Consider the following 24,624-nt stretch of genomic DNA (forward strand, 5'->3'; position numbering starts at 1 on the left):
AGAAACATGCAGCTGTGATGAATGGTTGGAGACAGCTGCAAGATTTCTGGTTCCACGGAGGCAAACACAACTGTGCTCAGCTCTGTGTTCCAAAGGAAAGGTGGTATTAAAGACTTTCACAGTGTTGGGACAGGCTTGTTTGGCACTAAGAGGACTTTTACGCTACTTCATGCTTTATTGTACTTGGGAATACCTAGAAATGCACACTAGAGTAAGGGTACCCTGCAGGAGGTTGAACAGAAAAAAGTCTTGTCCCTAAGTTCTGAAGTTCTTCAGGTCCACTTTTCCTTTTGAACTCATAGGGGAGCGAAGTTGTGCCTTGACCAATAAAAACTGAAATCTTGCAGGACTAACACAGTTCACCCACCCCACTCCCACCACCAGCTGAATGCTAGTCCTTAAGTTCTTTCGAGACAAATATTGCCGTGTATAACATTGTCCTCATCCAAGTTGTAAGACACACTTTTTTTAACTGCATTACACACCTGCCTTTCCTTTCCCCCTGAAAGGCTTTCACTCTATATTGCACTTGGAACACAGTAGTTAAGGCAGCTGAACATTGAAGTGTGGAGAAGGCAGTACTACAAGTCCTTCAAACAATTTACAAGCCACTGCACCCAATTGGGCCCAACTGGGCCCAATACTACATACTTGGAACCAACACAGTGTCTCCAATGTCCTTCATGTGCCCTGTGAGAAGTGTGGATGTTTACTCTCCCGAGACCATTCCTCTTTGGGAAGTGTCCAAAGTGCTTCTGGAAGAAGTCAGTATAGGAATCGGAAGTCAGGTATATGTTTACCCCTTGTAAAGCACACATCGCTGAGAGTGGCTTGGCCTAGGAAGGAGGCCTAGGGTCCTTTACATATAGGCCTCCGAGGCTGAACAATATGTGAGAAAATAGGTTTGAGAGCCTTTGATTCCCCCTTGTCTTTAGCAAGTGGAGCTGCGATCACATTCACAGGAGCAATTACCAAAAGTCCATCAAAAGGAGTTTAGGGGTTTTCCTGGTGGCACAGTGGTTGAGAGTCCTCCTGCCGATGCAGGGGACACGGGTTCGTGCCCAGGTCCAGGAGGATCCCACATGTCGCGGAGCGGCTGGGCCCGTGAGCCATGGCTGCTGAGCCTGCGCGTCCGGAGCTTGTGCTCCGCAACGGGAGAGGCCACAACAGTGAGAGGCCCGCGTACTGAGAAAAAAAAAAAAAAAAGGAGTTTAGGATAACAGTCGCTACAATACCAACAGCATGTGTAGTCCTCCTTCCTGAGAAGGCAGGAATGCCACTGTGTGTGTTTCTTCAGCGGGCAGTTTCAGAGGACTCCTGGAGAGTCCTAGAATCTCTTCACTTGGAAGCAGGTGAAAGGACTTGGCTGCCATTCTCTCCTCGAGGTCTGTGTGGAGCACAACTACAAGGTTGCCTAAGGGGACCTTCAGGAGAAAGGACATTTCCTTAAGATGCCAACCACTAGAGGCAAGAGCGTAGAACATTTTTCAGTTTGACCTCCTGCAGGGAACCTCTACTCTAGGGTGCATTTCGAGTTATTCCCTAGTACATTAAAACATGAAAGAAAACAAATGTCTACTTAGTATGAAACAAGTATGGTCCCAACACTCTGAAAGCATTTGAGAAACGTTTTCCTTTGGAACACAGAGCTGAGCACAGTTGTGTGTACCTCTGTGGAACCACAAAACTTGCAGCTGTCTCCAACAATTCACCGAGAGTTGCACGTTTGTCTAAGAGTTCTCCCAAAGAGAATCACTGTGCAAGACATTTCCCTGGTGTTGATTGAAAGAGACACCTACTGGTACTACATGAGACAACTGAATTCTCATGCCCTTCTGAACGGCTTTCACTGGAAAGCACCCTTGGAACACGGTGCTGAAGGCAGCCATACTCTGAGGTGTGGAGAAGGCAGTCGTACAAGGCCTCATAGAATTTACGAGCAGCCGCACATCGGACCCGAAACTACATACTCGAAACCAACAATGTGTTGCAATGTACTTCATGTGCCTTGTGCAAAACATGGACTTTTGCCTCCCAAGCCCATTCCTCCTAGGGTGTCTGCCATGTTTCTGGTAACAAGTCAATACAGGTCTCAGAAGTCAGGTATGTCTTTTCCCCTTGAAAAGCACACTTTCCCGAGTGTGGCCTCGGCCTCAGGATCCAGCCTCGTGTCCTTCCCGTATAGGCCTCCCAGGCTGCAAATAACAGTCTGATAGCCTTTGATTCCTGCTTGACTTTAACAAGTGGAGCTGACATCATGTTCACAGGAACAATTGCCAATAGCCCATGAATAGGAGTTGCACAACCGTCACTACAGTCCTTGCAGCATGTGTAGTCATCCTTCCTGTGAAGGCCGGAATGCAACTGTGTGTATTTCTCCATGCAGGCGGTTTCAGAAGTCTCCTGGGTAATCCTAGAATCTCTTCATTCGGCAGCAGGTGAAAGGCCTTCTCTGCCATTCTCTCATTGTGGCCTACAGTGTGGAGCAGAGCTACAAGGTCACCTGGGGAACGCTCGGGAGACAGGACCTTTCCTTATGTCACTAAGAACTACAGCCAATAAATTTTGGCTCTAAATTTTGCAGTTCAAACTCCTGCAGGGAACCCATACTCTAAGGTGCATATCTAGGTATTCCCAAGTACAGTAAACTACGAAAGAGTGCAAAGGTCCGCCTAGTGCGAAAAAAGTCTGTTAACAATACTCTGGAAACACTTGAGACCACTTTTCCTTTGGAACACAGAGCTGAGCACAGTTGTGCATACCTCCGTGGAACCAGAAATCTTGCAGCTGTCTCCAACCATTCACCGCCAGCTTGAAGTTTCTCCATGAGTTTCCAGAGAGAAAAATCACTGTGCAAGACAATGCCCTGGTGTCGGTTGAAAGAGATACCTACTGGTACTACATGAGACACCAGACATTCCATGCCCTTCTGAATGTCTCTCACGGCAAAGCAACCTTGGAACATGGTGCTGAAGGCAGCTAAACACTGAGGTGTGGAGAAGGTAGTAGTACAAGGCCCTCATACAATTTAGGAAAAGCCGCACCTCAGGTGCAAAATGACATACTTGGAACCAACACTGTGTCTCCAATGTCCTTCAAGTGCCTTGTGAGAAACGTGGTCTTTTCGTCTCACGAGGCCATTCCTTTTAGGGTGCCTTCCATGTTTCTGGAACAAGTCAATACAGGTCTCAGAAGTCAGGTATGTCTTTCCCCCTTGAAAAGCACACTTTGCTGAGCGTGGCCTTGGCCTTGGGAGCAGGCTTCATGTCCTCCCCATATAGGCTTCCCAGGCTGCAAATTACACCTGCAAGCCTTTGATTCCCCCTGGCCTCTAGTAAGTGGGGCTGGAATCACGTTCACAGGAGCAATTACCAACAGCCCATCAATATGAGTTTAGGACCACAGTCGCTCCAGTAACCGCAGCAAATGTCCTCCTTCTGAGAACGCCAGATGGCACTGTTTGTGTTTCTTCATGTTGGCGGTTTCAGGAGACACCTGGATAGTCCTAGAATCTCTTCACTCAGCAGTACATAAAAGGCCTGGGCTGTCAATGTCTTGTCAAAGCTTGCTGTGTTGAGCAAAATTACACGTTCGCCCAGGGGTCCCTCGGGAGACAGGACCATTCCTTAAGACGCTAAGCCCTAGAGCCAACACGGTCCGACCTTTGTTGGCTCGACATCTTGCTGGGAACCCCTACTCTAGGATGCCTTTCTAGATATTCTTGAAAACAATAAAACATGAAAGAGCACAAAGAACTGCTTAGTGTGCAACAAGCCTGTCCCTGCACTTTGAAAGCCTTTGAGGCCACTTTTCCTTTGGAACACAAAGCTGAGCACAACTGTGTGTACCTTTGTGAAACCACAAATCATGCGGTTGTCTCCAAATATTCACTGTCAGCTGCACATTTCTCCATGAGTTCTCCCAGACAGAAAAGTCACTGTGCATGACATTGCCCTGGTGTTGGTTGAAAAAGACACCTACCGGTACTACATGAAACACCTGCCTTCCCATGCCCTTCAGAACAGCTTTTAGTGCAAAGCGTTCTTTGAACATTGTGCTGAAGGCAGCTAAACTCAGAGGTGTGGAGAAGGCAGTAGTACAAGGCCCTCATACAATTTACGAGCAGCCACACCTTGGGCATGAAACTACATTCTCAGAAAAAACACTGTGTCTCCAATATCCTTCATGAGCCTTGTGAGAAACATGGAATTTTCCTCTCCTGAGGCCACTCTTCTTTTTTTTTTTTTTTTCTGTACGTGGGCCTCTCACTCTTGTGGCCTCTCCCGTTGCGGAGCACAGGCTCCGGACGTGCAGGTTCAGTGGCCATGGCTCACGGGCCCAGCCGCTCTGCGGTATGTGGGATCCCCCCAGACCGGGGCACGAACCCGTGTCCCCTGCATCGGCAGGCGGACTCCCAACCACTGCGCCACCAGGGAAGTCCGAGGCCACTCTTCTTAGGGTGTTTTCCAAGTTTCTGGAACAAGTCAATACAGGTCTCGGAATTCAGGTAAGTCTTTCTCCTTGAGAAGCATACTTTGCTGAGCGTGGCCTCGGCCTTGGGAGAAAGCTTCATATCCATCCCATATAGGACTCCAAGGCTGCAAATTACATGTGAGAGCCTTTGATTCTCTCTTGCACTTAGCAAGTGAAGCTGGCATCACCTTCACAAGAGCAATTACCAACAGCCCATCAATAGAGTTTAGGAAACAGTCGTTCCAGTCACGGCAGCATGTGTAGTACTCCTTCCGGAGAAGGGCAGAATGTCACCGTGTGTTTCTTCATGGGGGCCATTTCAGAGGACTCCTGGATAGTCCTAGAATTTCTTCACTCAGGGGGAGGAAACAGTGCTGTCATTCTCTCGCCGAGTCCTGCAGTGTGGAGCAGAGCTACAAGTCGCCCTGAGGGACCTTTGGGAGACAGGAACTTTCCTTAAGACTCTAGGCACTATAGACAAGAGGGTTGAACTTTTTTTGGTTCGATCTCCTGCATGGAACCTCTCCTCTAGGGTGCTTCTCTAGGTATTCCCAAGTACAATAAAACATGAAAGAGTACAAAGGTCCCCTTAGTGGGAAACAAGCCTTTCCCAACACTCTGAAAGCCTTTGAGACCACTTTTGCACTGGAACACAGAGCTGAGCACGTTTGTGTGTACCTCCATTGAACAGAAATCTTGCAGCTGTCTCCAACTATGCACGGCCAGCTGCATGTTTCTCCATGAGTTCTACCAGAGAGAAAAATCACTGTGCAAGACATTGCCCTGGTGTCACTTAGAAGAGTCACCTATAGTACTACAAGAGACACCTGCCTACCCATGCTCTTTTGAATGGCTTTAGTGTTTATATTGGGAACCCTTACTGGCCGTCTCTCTATGCCAAGCAGACAGTGAACTTTCTAAGCAGCCTGAAAAAGGCACAGTTGCCCCTGAAACACCAACTGCCCTTTTATAAGGTGTACGGACGTCGAAGCCTAACCAAAGGCAATAAGAACGTCACGCCACTCGCCCCATGCAGAACTGCCTTGGTACGAAGCTTGAACAGGGAAGGACAGGGTGCTGCTTCAGACTCTTTGGCTTTGTCAGAAACTACACATAATATGCAGTATGCAACTTTGATATTGGTGACCTAGTGAGAAAAACACTATTTTCCCCACTGGAGAGCAGAATACTTGCGGCGTCAAAGTTTCCTGAGAAAGTGTTGTAATCTGTCTTCTTTTCACAGCTAGAATGCCTTTGTGGAGAAAAGAGAGTGTTCCTAGAGAAACAGTGTGCCCTGTGCCTTCCAGGAGGCATCCCAGAGCCCTCATTGCCAAAGGGAAAGCTAGACCTCTCTACAAAGTTGAAAGTATCGTTCAGATGTTCCATCCACGAATTGAGGCGTGCAGAGGATTTCCACTGACTTTTACAGAAGTGGTGCTGGAACTCTAGTATGCTTTTCCTACGGTACCTGCGTCCTCACCCTGTCCCAGGGAAGGACACTGCGTACGGGATCAACTTCTTGGCTGACTGCACAGCGTTACGCTACCTAAGGCCTCCAGATCACCTCTTTGAAAGCAGATTGAAAGGCAACCCTCTGCTTTCTTCTCCACATGTATAGATGGCCAAAACATTCAATACATCTCTGGAACACAGCTCTAGCTGGTCTTAGGTGTCATGCCAGTGGCTCTCAGTGCAGAGCGTAAGCTGCAATGAAAACACTCTTTTCTTAGTGCCTGTTCTGGGTACACTTACTTACCTGACCTCTCTCTATGCCACGCAGAAACTAGACATTCCATGCAGTCTTGAAAATGTATAGATTCCCCTGAACACTACTATGCTTAGAGAAGGTGCAAGGACACGTCATAACCTACCTAAATTCTTAAGTCCCATAGACCATTCACACGTTGCACAACTCCCTGGTTCAAAATTAATCCGGGAAGTGGCCAGAGTGCTCCTTCTATCTCTTTTCACTCGCTGGAAACTAAACGTACTTGGGCAGTTTTGAACTTTTGGATTGGGAACGTATGCGAATGGTAGAAATTCTCAGTTGTAAAGAAGGACCGCTGCAGCCTCAAAGCTGCCTGAAATATAGTGCTGCTGGCTGGCTTACGTGCTGGAGTGCCCCTCTTAGGAAAAGGGCGTTTACCTGAGAGCAATAGGGTGCTTCATGTTCCTTGCATGAGGCATCGCAAAGGCGCCAATACCTAAAGGGAAAACGACACTGCCAGCCAGGCTCATAGTAAGGTCCATGTATTGCACCCATAAGATTACGCATACAGCATTTGCCATGAAAATGTAGTCCATGTAGTGCCTTCACATTAGTAATCTTTTCAGGACCCTAGGACTCCTGTGTCCTCCGCACCTCCCATGGAAGAACACTGCATCCCAAATATCTCTTCCTGGGTGACTTCACAACCTTCAGGGACCTTGGGACTCCGGATCTTCTCTCTTAATGCAGAGTGAAAGGTGACACACTGCATTCTTTGTTGGATAGCTACATGTCCGAGCTTTCTAAAGTCCACCCGAACACAGGTCCAGCTGGTCTTTTAGGTGTATGGCCAGTGGCTCCCAGCACTGAACCAGGGCTGCAATGAAGAAACATTCTCCTTAGTGTTTATATTGGGAACCCTAACTGGACGACTCTCTATGCCAAGCAGACAGGTTACTTTCGAAGCAGCCTGACAAAGGCACAGTTTTCCCGTGAATCACCAACTAGCGTTTTATAAGGTGTACGGACGTAGAGGCCTAACCCAAGGCAGTAAGTACATCACGCCACTCGCCCCATGAAGAACTTCCTTGGTATGAAGTTTGAACAGGGAAGGACACGGTGCTGCTGGAGACTCTTTGCCTTTGTCAGATACTGCACATAATATGCAGTATCCAACTTTGATATTGGTAACCTAGTGAGAAAAGCGCTATTTTCCCCACTGCACAGAAAGATACTTGCGGCATCAAAGTTTCCTGAGAAACAGCGCTGTTGCCTGTCTTCTCTTCACAGCTAGAATGCCTTTGTGGAGAAAAGAGAGAGTTCCTATAAAAACAGAGTGTGTCCTGTGCCTTCCAGGAGGCATTCCAGAGCCTTCATTCCCAAAGGGAAAGCTAGACCTCTCCACAAGGTTCAAAGTATCGTTCAGATGTTCCATCCATGAATTGAGGCGTTCAGAGATTTTCCATTGACTTTTATAGAAGTGGTGCTGGAACTCTAGTATGCTTTTCCTACGGCATCTGCGTCCTTACCCTGTCCCAGGGAAGGACACTGCGTACAGGATCACTCTTCTTGGCTGACTGCACAGCATTACGCTACGTAAGGCCTCCGGATCACCTCTTTGAACGCAGATTGAAAGGCAACCCTCTGTTTTCTTCTCCAGATATCTAGATGTCCAAAACTTTCAAAAGACCCCCGGAACACAGCTCTACCTCATCTTAGGTGTAATGCCAGTGGCTCTCAGGGCAGAGCGTGAGCTGCAATGAAAACACTCTTTTCTTAGTGTCCGTTCTGGGTACACTTACTTACCGGACCTCTCTTTATGCCACGCAGAAACTAGACATTCCATGCAGTCTTGAAAATGTATAGATTCCCCTGAACACTACTATGCTTAGGGAAGTTACGAGGACACGTCATAACCTACCTGAAGCCTCAAGTCCCGTAGACCATAAACATGTTGCACAGCTCCCTGGTTCAAAATTAATCCGGGCAGTTGCCAGAGTGCTCCTTCTATCTCTTTTCACTCGCCGGAAACTAAACGTAGTTGGGCAGTTTTGAACTTTCGGACTGGCAATGTATGCACATGGTAGCACTTCCCAGCTGTAAAGAAGGACTGCTGCAGCCTCGAAGCTGCCTGAAATACAGTGCTGCTGCCAGTCTTACGTGGTGGAATGCCCCTCTTAGGAAAAGGCCGTTTACCTGAGAGCTATTGGTTGCATCCAGTTCTTTGCATGAGGCATCCCAAAGGCACCAATACATAAAAGGAAAACGACACTGCCAGCCAGGCTCATAGTAAGCTCCATGTATTGCACCCATAATATTAGGCATACAGCATTTGCCATGAAAACGTAGTCCATGTAGTGCCTTCCCGTTAGTGAGTTTTTCAGGACTCCGGGACTCCTGTGTCCTCCACACCTCCCATGGAAGAACACTGCGTCCCGAATATCTCTTCCTGGGCGACTTAGCAACCTTCAGGGACCTTAGGCCTCCGGATCATCTCTCTTAATGCAGAGTGAAAGTCGACACATTGCTTTCTTCATTGGATAGCTAGGTGTCCGAGCTTTCTAAAGTCCACCCTAACACAGGTCCAGCAGGTCTTTTAGGTGTATGGCCAGTGGCTCCCAGCACTGAACCAGGGCTGCAATGAAGAAACGCTCTCCTTAGTGTTTATATTCGGAACCCTTACTGGCCATCTCTCTATACCAAGCAGACAGGTGACTTTCGAAGCAGCCTGACAAAGGCACAGTTTTCCCCTGAAACACCAACTGCCCTTTTATAAGTTGTACGGATGTAGAAGTCTAAACAAGGGCAGTAAGTTTGTCACGCCACTCGCCCCATGCAGATGTTCCTTGGTACGAAGTTTGAACAGGGAAGGACAGGGTGCTGCTTCAGACTCTTTGCCTTTGTCAGAAACTACACGTAATATGCAGTATGCAACTTTGATATTGGTGACCTAGTGAGAAAAGCACTATTTTCCCCACTGGAGAGCAGAATACTTGCGGCGTCAAAGTTTCCTGAGAAAGTGTTGTTCTCTCTCTTCTCTTCATAGCTAGAATGCCTTTGTGGAGAAAAGAGAGTGTTCCTAGAGAAACAGTGTGCCCTGTGCCTTCCAGGAAGCATCCAAGAGCCCTCATTGCCAAAGGGAAAGCTAGACCTCTCTACAAGGTTGAAAGTATCGTTCAGATGTTCCATCCACGAATTGAGGCGTGCAGAGGATTTCCACTGACTTTTACAGAAGTAGTGCTGAAACTCTAGTATGCTTTTCCTACGGTACCTGCATCCTCACCGTGTCCCAGGCAAGGACACTGCGTACGGGATCACTCTCCCTGGCTGACTGCGCAGCGTTACGCTACCTAAGGCCTCCGGATCACCTCTTTGAAAGCAGATTGAAAGGCAACCCTCTGCTTTCTTCTCCACATGTATAGATGTCCAAAACTTTCAAAACATCTCTGGAACACAGCTCTAGCTGGTCTTAGGTGTCATGCCAGTGGCTCTCAGTGCAGAGCGTGAGCTGCAATGAAAACACTCTTTTCTTAGTGTCTGTTCTGGGTGCACTTACTTACCTGACCTCTCTCTACACCACGCAGAAACTATACATTCCATGCAGTCTTGAAAATGTATAGATTCCCCTGAACACTACTATGCTTAGAGAAGGTGCGAGGACACGTCATAACCTACCTAAAGCCTCAAGTCTCATAGACCATTCACACGTTGCACAACTCCCTGGTTCAAAATTAATCTGGGAAGTGGCCAGAGTGCTCCTTCTGTCTCTTTTCACTCGCTGGATACTAAACGTACTTGGGTAGTTTTGAACTTTCAGATTGGCAATGTATGTGCATGGTAGCACTTCCCAGCTGTAAAGAAGAACCACTGCATCCTCAAAGCTGCCTGGAATATAGTGCTGCTGCCAGTCTTACGTGCTGGAATGCCCCTCTTAGGAAAAGGGCGTTTTCCTGAGAGCAATAAGGTGCTTCCTGTTCCCTACATGAGGCATCGCAAAGGCGCCAATACCTAAAGGGAAAACGACACTGCCAGCCAGGCTCATACTAAGGTCCATGCATTGCATCCACAAGATTAGGCGTACAGCATTTGCATGAAAACGGAGTCCATGTAGTGCCTTCCCGTTAGTGAGCTTTTCAGGACTCCGGGACTCCTACATCCTCCGCACCTCCCATGGAAGAACACTGCATCCCGAATATTTCTTCCTGGGCGACTTCACAACCTTCAGGGACCTTGGGCCTCCGGATCATCTCTCTTAATGTGGAGTGAAAGGCGACACACTGCTTTCTTCGTTGGATTGCTAGGTGTCCGAACTTTCGAAAAAACACCCGAACACAGGTCCAGCAGGTCTTTTAGGTGTACGGCCAGTGGCGCCCAGCACTGAACTAGGATTTCAATGAAGAAACACTCTCCTTAGTGTTTATATTGGGAACCCTAACTGGCCATCTCTCTATGCCAAGCAGACAGGTTACTTTCGAAGCAGCCTGACAAAGGCACAGTTTTCCCCTGAAGCACCAACTGCCCTTTTATAAGTTGTACGGATGTCGAAGTCTAAGCAAAGGCAGTAAGTATGTCACTCCACTCGCCCCATGCAGATGTTCCTTGGTACGAAGTTTGAACAGGGAAGGACAGGGTGCTGCTTCAGACTCTTTGCCTTTATCAATAACTGCACGTAATATGCAGTATGCAACTTTGATATTGGTGACCTAGTGAGAAAAGCACTATTTTCCCCACTGGAGAGCAGAATACTTGCGGCGTCAAAGTTTCCTGAGAAAGTGTTGTTCTCTGTCTTTTCTTCACAGCTAGAATGCCTTTGTGGAGTAAAGAGAGTGTTCCTAGAGAAACAGAGTGTGCCCTGTGCCTTCCAGGAAGCATCCCAGAGCCCTCACTGCCAAAGGGAAAGATAGACCTCTCTACAAGGTTGAAAGTATCGTTCAGATGTTCCATCCACGAATTGAGGCGTGCAGAGGATTTCCACTGACTTTCAGAAAAGTAGTGCTGAAACTCTAGTATGCTTTTCCTACGACACCTGCGTCCTCACCGTGTCCCAGGCAAGGACACTGCGTACGGGATCACTCTCCCTGGCTGACTGTGCAGCGTTACGCTACCTAAGGCCTCCGGATCACCTCTTTAAAAGCAGAGTGAAAGGCAACCCTCTGCTTTCTTTTTCAGATATCTAGATGGCCAAAACATTCTACAGACCCCTGGAACACAGCTCTAGCTAGTCTTAGGTGTAACGTCAGTGGCTTTCAGTGCGGAGCGTGAGCTGCAAGGAAAACACGTTTCTTAGTGTCTGCTCTGGGTACACTTACTTATCTGACCTCTCTTTACGCCATGCAGAAACTAGACATTCCATGCGCTCTTGAAAATATATAGATTCCCCTGAACACTACTACGCTTATAGAAGGTGTGAGGACACGTTGTATTTAAACCATGGGTACAGTGGACACGAATAAGTCTGTCTATAAAACAGGGAATATGGAATTAAGTAAGTGAAGTAGATACACTAAAACCAAGTTATACAATTTTCTGAAGAGTAACCTTTATTAGTTACCAAAACAAGACCACTATCCTGAAAAGGAAAAACTCTGAAGAAAAGAGTGTTTTTGCAGTAACGTACTCTAAAGAATTAACTACTATAAAGTCAAAATTCATTGTCTCTGGGAAATTCTGCATAGCCTCCAATCAGATGCAATAGTGTGGACTGGAGAATGCCCATCAGGAACTGATCTGACTATAGAAAAAGGGGGTGGAAAAAAAAAACAGGCTATCAGAAGAAGAGAATTTGTTTTTGAGTGAAACAAATGGAATGCCTTCACTTTTAATGCTCAATATTAAAAAGAACAAACAGTTTCTGAAGGGCTCTTGGGGTCCCAAAGCACTTCCATTCCTTCCTTCATTCACTGCTCCTCACATGCCACAGGTCTATGTGCCTGTGGAGACCTTGGGTAACCAGCACCGTTCTGATTTCACAATGAAAAAGTAAGACTTCAGATGTAAGCCCAAGCTGCACAGCAGGCAAACTGAAAAAAGAGTAGAATCGAGTCTCAGATTTTTCCAACTATGTCACAGTATTTCGTGGTCCAGCACTTAAAAAAAATTATATCAGAAAGTAAATAAAAAACAACAACATGTAGCTGATCTCTGCAAAAGGTATGTCTGTGACTAGGTGGTGTCTGGCATTCGTCATCTCCTGTCTGGATTACTACCGCCCTACAATTCTAGCAATCTCTTCTATTTCAACTGATCCTCCACATGGAAGATGTTATCTTTCTAAAATATAAACTTGGCTGGATTGCTCTGTTGCTTGAACATCTTCACTTAGCACAGAATACAGCCCAGGTTGTTAGCACAGCATTGAGAACTCTTTATAAACAAATATCAGTCTGTCTCTCCAACTGAATTACAAGTTCAAACTATGACTTACAAGGACCTACATCATCCACCTCCCTCCTTTGCCCTGCCAGCCTCCCTGATCTCATTCTCTACTGCCCTGCCCTCACTCACTTTCCCCTGTCCAGCCACACTCTCCTCCTTACTATTCCTCAAACATGCCAAGCACAGTCGTGCCTCAGGGACTTTGCACCTACTATTCCTTCTGCTTCAGAACACACCCTCCCACCCCATCTCCACTCTCCCAGAACACACCCTCCCACCCCATCTCCACTCTCTCAGATATCCAATGGCTTGTTTCTCACTTCAAGGCTCTGCTCAATCGACATCTTAATAGAGGGGACTTCCCTGATCACCTACCACATTCCCTCACCTCTTCATCTTGTTTTGTTATTCTCCAAAGCATTTACCACCGCTTGACACTCCACATATTGACTTATTTATTCATCTCTCTCCCCCACTAGAATGGAAAGTACGTAAGGGCAAGAAATTTGTTCTGTTCCTACTTCCTAGAACAGTGCCTTCAACTTAGAAGGTGTTATACAAATATTTGCTGAAAATGAATGTATGAATTCTTTGCCCTTTCACACTACCCTCTAGTCACACCAGAGGCTGCCCCATCAGAGCACAAGTTCAAGCCTTGTGCCTTTTGTATCTGTTCCCAATAACTGGGCTGTCCTTTCCTCATTCCGGAAAAATCCTCTTCCCCAAAGCCCAACTCAAACGCTGTCTCCTCAGTCAGGCCTTCCTCAATTTCTCCTCTATATTCTGGCTGCACTTGATTCTTTTATCATAATTAACGCACTTATAGTCACTACATGTTTATCTTCCTAGATAACTGTAAGTTGCTACTGAACAAAGACTTCTGCTCACCTCTGTATCCCCGTGCCCTAACAACAAACCTATAAGGCTCTCAGTGTTTACTGAAACAATTTATTTTGAGTCTCTACCAATTCTAGGGAGTGGATAGTATAGTCTCCTCCTCATTATCAGTGAGCCTGGCATCTGTGGGAGGGGCTTATAGCAGAGGAAGTCACCAATGGATCATAACTAAGGTCCTGAGACTGCAATGGCAGACAGCATGGTGAAGTTAGCCCACTGCATGCAGAAGACCCACAGAGGAGTCAGCATATGCAATGGACTACACTTGGTATAACATGTGAACAATCAAGATTTACAAACGTGTTCTCATGCACTTGTAAGGATATTCTAGCCCACGCGGAACAGACAGAACACACACAAAGGAGCCTGGAGGAAGTGAGTAGGCCGGCAGAGGTAACATTTCTGTGACTACAGTTTACACAAATCAGATAATTTGCCTCCTTTCTAGACACACTGGTTATCACAGGACAGGCCAAGCCTCTCAAGTTTTAAAGCTAAAGTACACGGAAGATCTGTGAATAGGGCTGAAGATATTTAAGAGCTAGTACCTGCGTTAAGCAACCAGGTTATAGAATGAAAATTTATCTTGAAATTCCAGTCTCTCCCTCTCTCTCTCGCCTCCTATCCCCTATCTTCCCACCTCCATCTCTATTCCCTCTCACCTACTCCCTGTTTTATGTATATACGTGCATCATTTTATATATACACGGAATATTTACTGTCTGTTACATTGATTTAATAAAGTGCACACTCCTCAGGCTAAATTTAGAAAGAGGACAAAATGAACACTTTCACATGGGCGTCAGTGGTGTTCCAAAGACAAAAGATTCCTCAGTCTTAAAACATGGCAAACACCATGTTCCTTCTGATAGTTAGATGCTAGAAAAAGGCAAGTGGATCCTTAAAATTCATACGCTATTAAGACCTACTATCAACAGAGTAGATCTTAAAGTGGAAACAAGAAAACACCAGCCTTTTAAGTTCTTCCTGTCTGAAGATAAGAGTAAGAGGTGGTAGTGTTCTTCCTCACTTGCACCCGAAGTGTAAAAGCAGCAAAAATATCTTAAACACATATATGATGAGGAAGCCACTCTTGTGGTCCACTTGTTCTGTTTTGCTTCTAGGGATCTGTCTCACTCCGAACCTTTGCTTTTTGTCTTCTCTTTTATATACGCTAAGAACCTGAGAGTCTTAACCTTTTCTTCCACCTCGCAACCAATAAATAGGACAAAAGAACATTTTTATTTTTTTATGTTTTTTCCATTTAAATTTTTATAAAAGAGATAAGTAAGCTAGTTCAGTTGATATTTCTCACAAAAATCACTTTCCAAACTAAACTAAATTGTTTGTGACCATAAACAGGAAAAACACCGTACTCTATTAGCACCATCTGACATTTCCACCTTAATGTTACCAAACACAACTTGACACTAATGTCAGAACTATTAAAAATGTTAAAAATCCCCAACCCCACTCAAAATGCATACCAAAGTTCAGGTAAAGGAAAAAAAACAAAAACAAAAATAACTCACCATTATCTTTATTTTCTTTCAGAAACCCATTAACAGCACACTGGAATTTAAAACTAGTGTCGTCATCTGGCACCTGATGCCCAATTGTACAAATTTTTAAATAAGGAACAGTTTCTGGAAAGTCCTATAAGGCAAAACCATGACAATATGTATTATTTCCTTTGTAGGGAAAGAATAAAACATTAGAGAAGGCTGAATATAAACCAGGAGAGTACATTAAACTTTGTATGTCAGTCATTCTGATGAGAGCCATTTTTTCCAAAGCTGCTTTAACCAGTAATTATCACTTGATTTTCATTAAAACTGCAGAACGGACAGTTACCAGGCATGCAAAAGGAAAAGAAAATCTATGTGAATGAATGCACATGTAACTCAAAATGATATAAACAGTTCTACCTACATTTATGTTCTATCTTACATTTCAAGGGCCATAAAGCGGCTGTGATTTAAGGAGAGTAGTAGAATAGAGTCAGAAGAACTTGGATTCAAATTAGGAAATAGAGGCAATTTCAGGCATTGTTGAGAGCTGGTATTCTTGAGGTGGGAGAAAGTAGACTATCAATAGAAGACAGAAAAGGATAAGTGAAAATTCTCTAGTTCTGAATTTAAATGGAAAGTAGCAGTAGGAACCTATGACCTATTTTAAAAATATTAAAAACAAACATACATATTTCCTAGCTCTGACCACTGAAAAAGGGTAGAAACAACTGATGTCATGTCAAAAGGACTCAGGAGTCACTGAGAAGCTGCAACTGGCCAAAGATAGGGCCTCAGTTAGAATAATAACTGTAACGGAGTCCACGGTGATAGGAATAAATAAATTTTACAAAATTGGTCACCACTGGAGGATATTTGTGAATCAACTCATTAGTTTGAAAACTCTTAAATAAAAGAAGAGAATCGGGCTTCCCTGGTGGCGCAGTGGTTGGGGGTCCGCCTGCCGATGCAGGGGACGCGGGTTCGTGCCCCGGTACGGGGGGATCCCACATGCCGCGGGGCGGCTGGGCCCGTGGGCCATGGCCGCTGGGCCTGCGCGTCCGGAGCCTGTGCTCCGCGACGGGAGAGGCCACAGCGGTGAGAGGCCCGCGTACCGCAAAAAAAAAAAGAAGAGAATCATGCCTCTACAACTGGGAAACCAAATAGTTGATGAGGAGAATCTTCTCCTCATACAAATATACCCAGCTAATAAGTGAAAAAAAGAACAACAGAATTCACCATTTTTTGAAGCCTCAACTGAATTAATGGATGAAGGTATGAATCATCAGTGACTGCTAATACCACAGAAAGACACAACTATATACGTCTCCATGGAAGAACACAGCATCACCCGTGAAACTGTCTTGCCAAAACAAAACATGCAAGCTTCATTCAGATCAACTACCGATTTACAGAAAATAAAAGGACTGAAGAATATGTTACCAACACATGGAATGTAATCATCGACATCTAGATGGGACAAATTACCTGGTTTCTTTAAAAACAAAATTCAAGGAGGAAAAAAAAAGTGAGAGAGACATGGAGGGAGAACCTATAGATTAAACAAGACTTCAGAGACCTAACAATCCACGGCAAAGTGTGGATCTTATTTGGATCTAATTCAAAATTCTTAAAAACAATTTTTTATGACATTTAGGAGACAACTGCAAATTTGAGCACTTACTGGGTATTTAATATTAAAAAATGATATTAAGGAATAAAAGTCCTATATTTTAAATATACATACAAAAATGTATGGGTGGGGCTTCCCTGGTGGCACAGTGGGTAAGAATCTGCCTGCCAATGCAGAGGACACGAGTTCGAGCCCTGGTCTGGGAAGATCCCACATGCCGCAGAGCAACTAGGCCCATGAGCCACAACTACTGAGCCTGTGCGTCCGGAGCCTGTGCTCCACAACAGAGAGTCCATGATAGTGAGAGGCCTGCGCACTGCGATGAGGAGTGGCCCCCACTTGCCGCAACTAGAGAAAGCCCTCTCACAGAAATGAAGATCCAGCACAGCCAAAAAAAATAATAATAAATAAATTAATTAATTAAAAAAAATGTATAGGTGTAATTACATGTTGTCTCGGAGCTGCTTCAAGATAATATGGAATGGAGTGAAACAGGTGGGGGTATAGATAAAACATGACAGCCATCAGTTGGTAAATAAGAAAGCTGGATGAGTTCATGGGTATACAAGGAACACTCATAGTATTTTTATACTTTTGTATATGCTTAAAATTTGTGATAATTGTTTAAAAACAAGACGACACTGTAGAAAACAGTTTGGCACTTTCTCAAAGGTTAAGCGTAGAGCTACCGTATGATCCAACAACTCTGCTACTACCTACGCTGCACATCTAACAGAACTGAAAGCAGGGATTTGAACAAATATCTGTACACCAATGATCATAGCAGCATGATTCACAATACCTACAAGGTGGAAACAACCCAAGTGTCAATCAACCGTTGAATAACAAAATATGGTCTATATACACACAGTGAGATTTATTAAGCCAAAAAAGGAATGGCATTTTGTTACGTGCTATAACATGGATGAACCTTGAAAACACTAGGTTTAGTGAAATAAGCCAGACGTAGAAGGATAAATGTTGTAGATTCCACTTACACGAGGTACCTAGAATAGGCAAATTCATAGAGACAGGAAATAGAATAGAGGTTACTAAGGGCCGGTGGGAGGGACAATGGGGTTGTTACTGTTTGATGGTTACAGAGTTTTTGTTGAGGATGATGAAAAAGTTTTGGTTCTAGACAGCGGTGATGGTTACACAGCACTGTGACTGTACTTAATGCCACTGAACTGCATATTTATAAATGGTGAAAAGAAATATGATTTATGTATATTTTACCAGAATTTAAAAAAAGAGTAATAACTGAGTTGAAATTTCAATTCTTCCTTTTCCGAGAGTCAGTTTCATCGTCTGTAAAATTAGTAATTGTAGTTGTCTATCCTCTGAGCTTAGTGCAGGGTAAGCACTCAGTAGGAGATATCAGTACTACTTCCACTTCAAGAGCAAAGGATTGTTGTGAAGATTAACAAAGTCAATGGATAGGAAAGAACTTTCTAAATGGCAAACTGCTATACAAATCTTAACAAACATTAGGTGTTACTGTCTCCAAGGCCATGGAACAGGTCAGAAGAAGGATAATTCTTTTGCACTGGTATGTCCTACATGGGCCAAGAGAATATATGGGTTTCTGTACTACATCAGAAGGTATTAGGAAAAGAAAGCATAAAACTTAGAGAACAATTGTCTTTTACACTGATGCTTAAACATGCTCAGGCAACTGTTTAAAATAAATGCTAAAGACATAATTGACGTACCTTTCTTTCCTTTTAGGCTACTACTATTCCTACTGAAAGTTTACTTCATTTTCAAAATGTAGAACATGGAAGCTTATAGAATTTCTTAAGCATATCTAGAGCCTACTGCCAAATACTATAGTTCAATTCATATCTTTAATCTCATTCTGAAACAGCAATTACAAATGTGTATTTAAGGAAACCACTAGCTTCCCTTTTTGAACCCACGAGAGAAGGCCAGGACTCACCTTAGCATAAGATGATAACTACTGAACTACTATGAATTATTACAGTATCAGAAAGAAGGTCATTTTCAATTACGCCTTCCATTTACCTCTGGCTTGTAAGAGCAGCGAGTATTTGCTAAGTCAATAATCAGCCCAAGTTCTTCATTCTGTCCTTAGATTTTGTTAAGAGACCCAAGGGGGAGAAACGTTCTTCTGGAGCAAGATTCTTTTCAAAACTCTGTCAGAAAGAATAAAATAAGGAAGAACATATGTTTCAAATCCTTTATTATCTTATCCATTTATTCAAACCCTGTGATGCTAACATATGAGATTCAAAGTAAAGTTTCTTCCTCTGGAGTTTACAAGCATTATTACGATCCTTTCTTCCAGAGAGATTACATGGAAGAAAATAAGTTTACTTCTATATATTTATTTCTATGTTTGTTTATTTCATGTTGGTCTCCTAACCAGACTGTAAACTCCCAGAAGGCAGGGACTACAGCAATTTTGCCTACCACTGTATTGCCAGCTCCAAGCAGAGTGCCTGAAAATCGACACATAAATAAATAATTCTTGAATATCTACCTATATGAAGGATGACTTTCACTGCTAAATATTCTTTTATGTATTTGGCTTATACATGTACCCTGTTCCATTGATCTCTTTGGTTATTCAAGTGTCAGCAACACACACTTTTTTTTAAATTAGTAGACTAGCTTTAGAGCACTTTGAGATTCATAGCAAAACTGAGCAAAAAGTACACTTTTACCCTCTCTCCTTATACCCTCTCTCCTTCATCCCACACAGCCTTCATCCCACACAGCCTTCCCCATTATCAACATGCCATACCAGTGTGCTTCATTTGTGAGAATTCATGAACCAACACTGACACACCATTATCAATCAAAGTCCATAGTTTATTGCATTCATGGTACAAGTAACTGACTATTTCTTTATTTCTAGTATAGTCATCTCCAAACATTTACATACTGAGATTCATATTACTTTCTTATAAATTAGTTTATTCTTTATTTATAGTTAGGGCATTCCATTGTTGTTTTTTTTTAAATTAAGTTCACAAGTAGGTTGTATTTATCTATGAATTCCATTATGGTGAATTCAGATTTCTGGAAGAATACGGTATTAACTCTTGCTTACCTTTTTTAAAGGACCTTTGAAAGCAATGAAATGAGTCCCAGGCATCCGCTGTTCAACTGGGAGATAGTCTTTCCACCTGTTAATATATTTTTTGTTAGGCAAATTTTATGTTAGGCTGTCTCCCTGCATAGGATGAATGCGCACTGAAAATGGAAATCATATCCCTCTAGGGTAGGTCCCTCTTCTTTATGCTTTGCATTTTGCTGCTCCACTTATTCAACCCCACCTTGTAATAAGCTATACTTCCCTTGTTCCTGTTTTCCCATCTTGAAAACAGATAAAAGGCAACAAAACAATGCAAAGGTCTCAACAAATAAGGGATATCTAAAACCAGAGATGGCCAGAACTTCTGTATCCCTGATAAAACCTAGCCCGGTGTTGACTACTAAGGTATCATTAATACATGCATGTTGACTGAAATAGTTTGAACTCAATTCTTCCCCTTCACAGTTTAGTTTTAGTCCTCATACAAAACCTGATAACAAAATTCCTTAATGCTAGGAATCACAGTGAAAAATAATATCTGAACTGACGTCTGTAAGATGAGTTAGAACTAAGGTTAATTCAGTGCATCTGAAGCATAGAAAGTGAGGGCAAAAGTGGCACAAGATGGGGCCAGAGAAGCAGAGAGGATTCTAGACCACGCAGAGTCTTAAAGGCCAACGGTTTGTTTTCTATTCTCAAAACAATGCTTTTGAGCGATGTTTATGAGCAATGTTCCAACTTGCTTTTTAGGTTTCTTGTGTGAAGAATGGATTGGAAGGAAACAAGATATATGGACACTAGTTAGGACCTAATTGCAACAGACAGGCAAGTTCAGTATTAGGATGTTGAGGAAGAGTTGATAGATTCAAAAGAAATTCAGGAGATAAACTGAAGCGGGCTTAATGGGGTATGAGATGGAGGAAAGGATGGTCTTAGGGAATTAAAGCGTTTACTGCACACATGAGCAAAGTCTCAAAATTAATCATTTGGACGTACAGAGGTAGATCTCTCAAATGACACTGGTTAGGTAGCAACAGCACGCCCTTTATAATTCCGAGAGACAACACAAATCAACTGTTTCGATGGAAAATTCGGCAGTACCCGTGCTTTTTTTCACTCAAACTTAGTTCCAGTTCCTCTTACTCACATTTTCTGTGCCAAAACAACACAGCTTGAGGAATTAAAGGGGATTCCATTTTGTTAATTAAGAAGTGTCCCCAACACTGACTGTCCCATTTTAAAGAGCAGTCCCTCTGCATTTTACCCGAGGAGCCATGGCCAGAGCCTCCCTTTTAAAACGATGGGGGGAAATCAGAACATCACACACTGTTCCTTTCAGCTACTGTGAACTGATCCGCGAGACGACCAATACCCCCTAGCACAGTGCGGACGGGGCAGCGCGATGGGGCAAGTCACCGGAGACAGCACAAGAGACAAAGCCCAGGCCCAGGGGCTCTGAGCTCCACCGGCAACGCCGAGGGGCCAAGGCGTATTACCCTTCCGGGATGTGCTTTCCGCCCTTCCTCCTGGCCAACGAACGTCCGGAAAAGCCGCGACGCTGACCCCAGCGCCCACGGGCATGATGCCACTGGCTCATGTGACCCCCAAGATGCCGCCCACCCAACGCCAAGAGTGCCAAAGTCGCCAAGTGGGCGGCCCCGGTGCCAGCACAAGGGGCCGAACCACAAGTGCCTAGGCACAAGCCCACGCAGCTCGCGGACCTCCTTCTACTGCGCATGCGCCACCGCCCGTCGAGATGACGTCACCACGCCGGCCAACCGAGACGCTTCATTGGTAGAGGAGTCTGACGCCTGCAATTCCCTCCTTAGCCGGAGGATGGTAGCAGAGGTCCATTAGTTCGTGTGTGTACCCTTCAGAATTCCAATCATATGGGACGTGGAAAGTTGTCCCACTCTCCCAGTATCTTGTGTGGTTCTTTCAGATATTTCCCAAGTGCTTACATTCACACTTCTTGAATGTTGTATGTAAGTATTTCTACCTAATGGAGATCCTGTATTTTATACAAGAGCAGCATACTATACATAGTCTACAATCTGTCTTGGATAGTGATTTTCCCAGTCAATTTTTGCGTACATCCATTCCATTCTCTTTAATAGCTGCGTCACATTACATAATTTACATGGCCAGTCCAATATTGATGGACTTTTGGTTGTTTTCAGTTTGGGGGCATTTTGTTTGTTTTTTGTTTGTGTCCTCTGTTACAGATAGGCTGCAATGTGAACCTCTTTATACATGTGTATAGCTATATATAAATTTCTAGACATAGAATTTCTGGAATGAAAGAGATGCAAACTTAAAATATTGAAAGTTTTTCAAACAATCTAATCTGCCTGATCAACCTTCAAAAATATTCTATCAACTTATACTCCACTCATAGTGAAACATTTATTGGATTTCTATTATGAGCCTGGTATCATGCTGCAGTTTGACAGTATGTATTTACATTTTAGACAATTCCAAAAAACACCTGAGAGAGATAAGAGTGGAGCTCAAGTATAACATTTCCTCACAGTATCAGGCATAGGGATCTGTACCTGTTAGAAAACCTATGAATCCTGCCACAAGTGGAACAGCAAAGAACAGCATGTCCTACAGTAGGTCTGAAGGTATAATAGCATACTAAATTCCACTGTTATGTATAATAACAAATGTTTTTTGTTAGTTTTACTTTTCAGTTTCAAATTTCTGAAAGTATCTTACATACACTGTGAGTAATCTTCACAACCATTTGAGCTGGGTAAACTGAGTCAGGAAGGTCAGAATTATTGAATGAATGAATGAATGAGTAAAAAGATCACTAACTTTAACATATCAGGGACAGTCATAGTCTAACCAAGTTTCAATCCACAAGCATTTATTTACAATTCTGAAAACTTCCACAGAATTACAAATGGGACAATAGTAGTAAATTACTATTTGGATAAAGAAAAGATACAAGTTAGCACAACCTAGTTTACAAACTTACAATTAGGCACATTCAATTTGGTGCTAAGTCATAAAATATTCTTTTGCAATTTATGAAAAATATCCAATAGGCATGTAATGGCCAAAAAGTACAAATGATACAAATATCTATAGACATGACAGTGTACAAATTGTGACATAAATCTATCTGAAACTCGAAAATCTATGTTGGTCTTATAGTTCCAGCTTGCTAAAAGATACAGGCTTTGGGTGGGAACACAAAAAATCCAGACCTGGCCATAACAGGGTTTCCAGAAAGTATGGGAACTAGCAAAGAGTAGGCCTCTGGATGGGAGTGGGCCCAACATGAGATGAAACAATGCCTTAGTGGGTATGTAGTAGGCTGGGATAGAAAATAAAGGAGCAAGGGATATTTGGAGAATCAGACAGCTAAGTATTTGACACTAACAAAATCTACCAGTATCCCATAGGGCCTCAGGTACCATGCAAGGGTTTGAGGGATTCCAGTATTTAATTAAACCAAAATGTGACAATGGGAGGAATTAAGGACAGCCTCAGGGGTAGATGAACTGGGGATGTTACACCAAGACATGTCTCAGTTAACCTGATGGGTTCAAAATGCAGGAAGTGGGTATACGGGACAAGACAATACCCTAACTGTAAGAATAAAGGTTTAGGTCAGGGTAGGGCCTCATGTTGCTAAGTGTTGAAATAGAGCTCTTTAGTTTCTTTCTCTTCCATGTAAGATTCTTTTAGAGGTTAAGATGATGCTGAGCCTGCAAACTAAAGTTAAATGGCTGGAACTAGGGAGAGAAAATAAGTTACATAGGCTCGGAACCAGGAAAAGCCTAACTAAGGGTTTGCCTAAATAGAATAGAACGTTGGAACTGAGTATTTTAATATGTAAACATTTTACTGATACCAAAATGTGTCTTACCACACTTCCCCCAATCTCACACCACCCACCCTAACCTGCAGTAGCTATGGGTCCCTTGATTTCCATGGAAATATAGAGAAAAGAGACACTGATCTGGCTTTCAGGTATTTAGTAAGTTGTTAGCCTCACATCACATACTAGTATCATGTGAGTAGGCCATCTGAAGTAGGAAGCTTAGGGGAAAAACCTTGAAAAACACTTAAAAGCTTAAGCCACATCTCTATACTACAACACCTTTCACAATTTCTTCTCAGATAAGCATCAACCCCATCAGTGAAAAAACTCATATCTCATAATAGGAAAAACAGGCCTAAAAATTAAATGTGTTGTCTTTGGAGGTCCCATCTATGGGATATCTTCCTAGTACCAGAAAAGTCCCCAGAAAGATCAATCTTTGCACCCCTCCCTGAAAGCTTACCACCAAGGAAAATGACTAGATCCATAGATTTCCTCCCTCAAACCAGCTTACCTCACATATAAATCATTAGCAACTCAGTCCTTACTCACATTACCACAGTCACAAGAGTGGTTAGGGAGCAAAGCACCAACCACGGGAACTAAAACAGAGGCAACCCAGGCCAAGTTGGGCTGATGGCAGATACTGCTCCTTACGCTTGGGTGAATAATGCGACTCACCGCAATGCCTTTTTCACAGACGCTTTTTGAAGTTTCTCCACAAAATCCAACAGGTCAAGTTCGTTCATGATGCTTCAAGATAAACAATCGTCAAGAGAAAAACATGCAATATGTCTTACAATGTTGGAGTCCTTAAAAATATGACAAGGAAATAACCATGCAGACAAAACCAGAGCATTTTAAAAAATCTGTGTTCTACAAACATACCAGTGAATGCTATAAATAAGGTACTATGAGAGAAAACAAAATGAGAAATATATGTAAGACTGTTCCCTTTAGTGTGCAGAATTCATGTCTGTTGCTGCACTATCGAGCTACTTACATCTGTGACTGTCTGTTCTGGTAATACAAAATGAGGCCAAAGTGTGGCAACTTGTTTCCCACAGAAACCAAAAAATCTACATGAATCTCTTTTCTCCTGTGCCCTTTCACCTTATCTGCTCCCAG

The 24,624-nt window shown here is 43.6% G+C and overlaps 1 protein-coding gene across 1 annotated transcript; it reads right to left on the minus strand.

The window, feature by feature from the left end:
- Positions 1-9,593: 9,593 nt before the first annotated feature.
- LOC111171237 (RNA/RNP complex-1-interacting phosphatase-like) lies at positions 9,594-21,458 on the minus strand. The gene is made up of 5 exons (XM_089922924.1): positions 21,155-21,458; positions 19,674-19,749; positions 18,623-18,753; positions 14,986-15,109; positions 9,594-12,201 (listed from the first exon to the last, which is right to left on the minus strand). The coding sequence occupies exons 1-3, from the start codon at positions 21,394-21,396 to the stop codon at positions 18,664-18,666; spliced, it is 408 nt and encodes a 135-aa protein (XP_089779050.1). The 5' UTR covers positions 21,397-21,458; the 3' UTR covers positions 9,594-12,201; positions 14,986-15,109; positions 18,623-18,663.
- Positions 21,459-24,624: the final 3,166 nt, after the last annotated feature.

This window comes from Delphinapterus leucas, chromosome 13, assembly GCF_059928025.1.
Source record: "Delphinapterus leucas isolate spDelLeu-1000000601 "Yukka" chromosome 13, BTC_Dleu_Yukka2, whole genome shotgun sequence".
Classification (NCBI taxonomy): Eukaryota; Metazoa; Chordata; class Mammalia; order Artiodactyla; family Monodontidae; genus Delphinapterus; species Delphinapterus leucas.

What these genes read in the sequence shown, in the direction of transcription:
- LOC111171237 (XM_089922924.1), bottom strand. Translation starts at nt 21,396, where the DNA reads ATGCGCAGTAGAAGGAGGTCCGCGAGCTGCGTGGGCTTGTGCCTAGGC. An exon ending in GGAAAGCACATCCCGGAAGG is followed by an intron (nt 19,750 to 21,154) that starts GTAATACGCCTT and finishes ATATATTAACAG; the next exon opens with GTGGAAAGACTATCTCCCAG. An exon ending in TCAAAGGTCCTTTAAAAAAG is followed by an intron (nt 18,754 to 19,673) that starts GTAAGCAAGAGT and finishes TCTTTCTGACAG; the next exon opens with AGTTTTGAAAAGAATCTTGC.